The following is a 6,581-nucleotide window of genomic DNA, read 5'->3' on the forward strand; positions in this document are numbered from 1 at the left end:
ATGAGGAGACTGTATGTGTCTCTTGTTCTGATGCAGCTCATTTGGACTTGTTTATGCCAATTTCCTCGACCGTGTGCCAACTCAGAAGGGCTGCGAACCAAAGAGTGCTGTCCAGTGTGGGAAGGAGATGGCTCACCCTGCGGGGCTCTGTCAGGCCGCGGATTCTGCACAGAGGTGTTGGTCTCAGATGAGCCCAACGGGCCACAGTACCCACACAATGGGATTGACGACAGGGAGCGCTGGCCTTTGGCTTTCTTCAACCGGACGTGCCGTTGTGCTGGAAACTATAGAGGGTTTAACTGTGGCGAATGCAGGTTCGGTTACTGGGGTGCAAACTGTGCTGAGTACAGAGAATCAGTGCGCAGGAACATCCTGGGCATGTCAACTGTTGAGCAACAGAAGTTTATATCTTATCTCAACCTGGCTAAAAACACCATCAGCCGTGACTACGTCATCTCCACAGCAACGAGAGCAGAGATGGGGGAGAACGGTGAGAACCCCATGTTCTCTGACATCAACGCCTACGACTTGTTTGTCTGGATACACTACTATGTGTCCAGAGACACCTTCTTGGGAGGTCCGGGGAATGTATGGAGAGACATCGACTTCGCTCATGAATCTTCCGCATTTCTGCCTTGGCACAGAGTCTTCCTGCTTCACTGGGAGAACGAAATAAGAAAGCTAACTGGAGATTTTAATTTCACCATCCCGTACTGGGACTGGAGGGATGCCCAGTCCTGTGAGGTGTGCACCGATGCTCTGATGGGTGGACGCAACTCCCTCAATCCCAACCTTATCGGCCCTGCTTCCGTCTTCTCCTCATGGAAGGTAAGAGAGATGGTCCCACTCTGACTCTTTCGAGTGAAAGCATGCATGTCTGCCGTGAAAGCAAATCTTTCTTATCCATTCATAAGACTGAAAATCATTTTTCCTGGAAAACAAAGGCTTGCTTGTTTTTATTTCATTCTGAATATCTTTTGGTTTCTGCTTTTAATTCACAAAAATCAGTTTTGGTTGAAATTACACAATTTCTTAAGGGTTTGTCTTCGTTTGACCCAGAAAATTAGAAAAATTGTTTTACTTCAGGAGATTTGTAGATTGTAACAGTCTGAGATAAATCCATAGGAAATCTCTTCAGGGTTAGAAATAATTTCATCTGTTCTAACTTCTCCCAAACATCCACCTGTTCATGGCCTACATGAAGTAAAAAGAAGACAACTAGTTTAGTTTTTTAACTTGTCATCACACTTGACAGGTTTATGGAAGTTCGTTATCCACAGTGCATCCAGAAACGTGTGCGGTTTTGTGTCTTTATTAGGTGATCTGCACCCAGCCAGAGGAGTACAACAACCGAGAGGCATTGTGTAATGCTACCTCAGAGGGTCCACTGTTGCGTAACCCCGGCAACCATGATCCGAACCGCGTGACACGGCTTCCTACGACAGCTGATGTGGATTTCACCGTCGGCCTCCCTGAGTACGAGACGGGCCCCATGGACCGATTCGCCAACATGAGCTTCAGAAACGTCTTAGAGGGTAGATACACTGACATTTCTCTTACTGCTCTGTCAAGCTTAAGCACTGAATCTGAATCCTGCCTCTAAAAAGGTCAAGGACCACTCCATCAAGAGATACACACAATATTTTAATGAATGTGGCTATGGATGATGATGATGATGAGAAGTAAAGAAAAAACTGTGGTGTGGGGACAGCTTTTTAAGGATTGGCAGCAGCTCTCAGGTTTTCAGAGGCAGGAAAGTGGGAAATGAGAATAAGGCTGGATGGGAATTTATAGACATACGACAGGATGGGGAGTGTTTCAGGTGTTGAACTGTTCCTTATAAATATTATTGCACTGTTGTGAATGAGAAATGGCCCATTTCATTCCTAAAATGTGGACAAACAGTCGAATAAGGCTATAAATACTCAAAAAACAGAACGAATGCAGTATCTGCACCCACAAACAGATGCTCACAATATCCATTAAAAAAAATAAAAATCCATCCATCCATCCCCAGCCACTTCCTCCAGCTCTTCTGGGGGGACCCCGAGGCGTTCCCAGGCCAGCCGAGAGACATAGTCTCTCCAACGTGTACTCCTCTCGATGCGGAGGAGCAGTGGTTCTGAGCCCCTCCCGGATGACCGAGCTTCTCACCCTATCCCTAAGGGAGAGCCCAGACACCCTAACCCTAACCCATCACCGCCATCTTGACAAACAAATTAGTACAAGGGGGCTGGGGGGGAATTCTCGCAAGAAGTCTGGAGCAATGATTTTGAACGCTCTCATGCCACTGCATCACAAAACTGTCAAACTGTTGATGAAGACTCTCAGTCATCCAGGTCAATGTAATCATAAGAGCTTTAATAAGGGCAACTGGAATTCTTGGATCTTGAAGACGTTTCACCTCTCATCCAAAAGGCTTCTTCAGTTCTGGTGAGTGGATGAGAGGTGAAGTGTCTTCAAGATCCAAGAAGAAGTCCAGTTGCCCTTATTCAAGCCCTGCGTGAAAACTGTAAAACATTTCAGTTTCCCAGTTCGTGTGTGAAAACGGCTCAAGAGAGACCAGCTTTCTGGATATGCTTGACGTCCGATTGTCAGCTTGGTGTATAAAGTCCCTAAGGCCCCTCTTCTGAAAGATGCAAAATCCTTTGATTCATCAGCCAAATGGTCAAAATGGAAGACAGCAAAAGAACTAAAAAGTACCTGCTTAATAGGCATTATGCAGATGTGTTAAGGCTGATTTATGGTCGTCTACGGAGAGCGACGGAGAGCTCTCTCCGTCGACGGAGACCCTCCAGGAGACGCTCTCCGTCGCTTGCGTGCGTCGGCCAAAATTCCCATCTATCCGTCGAGGCGATGGAGACTCACAGAGACCGCAAGGGTTGTGATTGGTCGGCTAATATCATTATGTCCAGAATCACATTTCCAGTTTAGCTCCTTCCTCTCAGAATAACAACACCGCCATTTTTGAAAGAGTTTCCTGTGTGCCGGTCAACATTTGGTCAACATTATTTGCATTTCAATATCAATAAGCTCAAACTCCAACAACAGTCTTTCTCTCTCGGTCGCCATCGTTCACTGTGAGGGGTAAAACGGAGCCAGAAGGTAAACAATTAATCAACGACTTTCACGATAGACGTTGCCAGATTGGGTTGTTTAACGTAGCGACGCCTACTGATCGGGAGGTGAATTGCCTTGTGTATCCGACATTCCGACGGAGAACTTCGAAAGGTTTAACAGCCTCTCCGTGACCACGGAGACGGATTGACGGATAGCGATAGAGAAGCATACTGAGGCCTTTACATGATGACGCCCGAGAAATGAAGATAAAAAAAAACAGACTACAATGGAGTTGTTTCAGATAGTTTAGGAGTAGTGTCTTCTGTGGGAGGAAGACGCTTTTTAACTCTGCACACCTTTGATATTCATTAAAAGTAAGAAGTGGCTGTACACTTATCCTCTATTTCATCTTGATCCGGTTCACAAATATGTCTCAAGTCCTTCTTGATGTGCTCAGCTAAGCTCACCTTTCTTCACTTGTAATTTTCCCATCTCTTTGCCAACACTTCTGTCATAATCATTTTTCCTTTTCTTCTTGTCGCGTACCTGGTTGTCCGGTTTCCTGCAGGTTTTGCCAGTCCACAGACGGGCATGGCGGTGCCAGGGATGAGCACCATGCACAACGCTCTGCATGTCTTCATGAACGGCTCGATGTCTTCAGTCCAGGGTTCAGCCAACGACCCCATATTCCTGCTGCACCATGCTTTCATTGACAGGTAACACGTGCACACATTCACACCCGATTATTAATAACACAAGGGCAAATGGCACAGGTTATTGTTGCAGAATGCTCAGAATGTCTTATTGTTTTATTTACTGCAATAAATAATAAGATCGTCTACCACTCTCAATATGACACAAGAAATGCAGGAGTGAGTATTTAGCAGAAATGATGATTGGAACACACACAAAAAGCTCAAAACTTAAGCTAAAAACAAGCAACAGGGTGACGGAAAATGGAAGGAGAATTATTTCATCTGATGATGTCCAATTGTCTTTTTTTAACCATGTCTTCTCTAGCATCTTTGAGCGCTGGCTTAGGACTCACCAGCCTCCCCGAACCAGCTACCCTCGTGCCAATGCTCCCATTGGCCACAATGACGGCTACTACATGGTGCCCTTCATGCCTCTCTATAGAAATGGAGACCATTTCCTGTCCAACAAGGCTCTGGGATACGAGTATGCCTACCTACTGGACCCTGGTCAGTGCACTGCAGCAAATGTAGCCACTAAATTAGCTTTTCTTACTTCTCTTCTTACATGGCACCATCCTATCCCATCTGTCTCCCCATAGGCCAGAGGTTTGTGCAGGAGTTCCTGACGCCTTACCTCCAGCAGGCCCAACAGATCTGGCAGTGGCTCCTGGGGGCCGGGGTCATTGGAGTTTTGATAACCTCAATTTTTGCTGTGGTGCTTGTTCTTGCAAGACGGAAGTGGAGGCGTAACCAGAGGAGGAAGAGGGCGCCGAGCTACGGAGAGAGACAGCCACTTCTGCACAGCAGCTCAGAGGAAGGCTCATCATCGTATCAGACCACTCTTTAACACACACAGATCTCATCCATATAGCTGAACATGACTATATAAACTACTCAGGATGACCACTATTTCCATCTGAATCTGAACCGAAGACTCCATAATTACCATCCAACACTCACGCCACTAAACAAATAAAATGTGATTGGAGAAAGGTTAAAAATAAACAGTGAATTTCAGTTGCTGTCAAATTAAAGTACTCGCACTGGAGAATATTTACTGACTATTTAACTATTTACAGTTCACCGCTTGTGATTTACTCGGCAGTCCATGACAGGGCCTGAGTCTGGATCAGCAAAAATGTGATCTCGCCCCTTTTTCTTTTGGAGCCACACTTTATGCAATTATTGTTTTATTACACTTTCTTTATGAGCAGCTCAGTTTACAGGGTGCATACCATGCATTAGTACTCAAAGTCATCGATGAGGGTAGTGCTTGAACTTCAAATAAACGTAGATTAATCACAACGCTGAGAAAAGATCGCTGTTGAAGGCTGTTACAGATATCTCATTTACTTCCTCGCACTGAATAAACTTTCAGAAATGACCTCTAGCTGGAAAAAGTACCACCCGAATTGTTTTTCTAGATCTAACTTCAATCCAGATTCCTTATTATTTCAGATTCCCCTGAACCTCTGAAATAGGTTCAGAGGTTCTATTTCAGATAATTATATGAAATAATAATATATTATTTCATATATCTGAAATAATATATATATAGTATTCAAATGAATAAACTAATTCTGTCAGAAATAAGCCTCTCAACAGGTTATATATCGCCTTGTAAACTTGCAAAACTCTACCCCGTTTGCAGAAAATACAGACTAAATGTCAAACACATTCCGGTGTGTTACCAACGGTGCTAAAGGATCACAGTGCGATATAATGTCTGTGATGTCTCACATGGCAAAGAAACTACAGAAACGATGACAATTGTGAATCATGAGATTGTACGTGTTGCATTAAAATCAGATTTGATTCCGATTTTCTTCATGTTGAATGTTGATTTAAAATGGTTGCGTTCCACACGTATGGCTGCAACAACCTGACTGTAGTGCAGATGAGCAGGATTTATCCTTTTGGTCGATACAGTGACGTAGCAGTTGTTGAATGAACAGGCACATACACCTCAATGCAACGCCACCACTGTTTTTGCTCGACAAACATCCTTTATGCTTTGTAACCAGTTTCTCTCTTTCACTGTTTCACATGGTCAGAGATTAGACTTTAGGTGACAAAAGCATGTCTCATTAATATTAGCAAATAGTCTATTTGACAAAACAAAACAACACTCACATATCGAGCTTTTGGGATGTAGAAGAAATAATACATTTAATCCAGATACAATAAATAGCAAATATTTTATTTCATCATTGGCCTTGGTCTTAGAAAAGAAGGTAATAACATCCAATTTACCATTTACATGTATTTCATAAATGTCTAATTATAGTAACAATGTGTGATAATATTTTTTTTTTTTTTTTGCAAAAACAAAATTGTGAACATTTTTTTCAGAGAAGAGTCGACTTATTCTTATAATTAATTTCTCATTGGCCATTTTGATATGTGGGTGAATAGATGTAAAAAAAATATTAAACACTTTGTGGGCAAATTGCCAAAGCCTGCTGAGGTTTGATATGACATTCTTTACTCTGTAATAATACTTAAATTATGAATCGAAAAATATAAAAAACAACTAATACCAACTCAACCCATGGTGCAGGTTTTCTTAATAAATGGCTGATCTTTGGTAAATAAATAAGGACACTGAACCATGTGTGTCCACTGTATTTTAGTTTCTATTCTGTTTAAAAAGTGAGTCTTCAAATCAAACAAACTTCCCTTTAGGCTGTCTAAAAGGGTTTTCTGTCGTGAGTGGGACATAAAAGACCCAGCATCGACCAATCTGTGGGGAGCTGAAGTCTTGTACCCCTTTTTCTGCGAGTGTCTCTGTTGCCAAGGATAATGAAATGAACTGAGAGTAACTTT

The 6,581-nt window shown here is 42.9% G+C and overlaps 1 protein-coding gene across 1 annotated transcript; it reads left to right on the forward strand.

Annotated features, from left to right (window-relative positions):
• Positions 1-4,783, forward strand: tyr (tyrosinase). Its single transcript, XM_075474437.1, has 5 exons — positions 1-828; positions 1,319-1,535; positions 3,629-3,776; positions 4,081-4,262; positions 4,355-4,783. Exons 1-5 carry the CDS (start codon positions 1-3, stop codon positions 4,600-4,602), a joined length of 1,623 nt encoding a protein of 540 aa, XP_075330552.1. The 3' UTR covers positions 4,603-4,783.
• Positions 4,784-6,581: the final 1,798 nt, after the last annotated feature.

This window comes from Odontesthes bonariensis, chromosome 9, assembly GCF_027942865.1.
Source record: "Odontesthes bonariensis isolate fOdoBon6 chromosome 9, fOdoBon6.hap1, whole genome shotgun sequence".
Classification (NCBI taxonomy): domain Eukaryota; kingdom Metazoa; phylum Chordata; class Actinopteri; order Atheriniformes; family Atherinopsidae; genus Odontesthes; species Odontesthes bonariensis.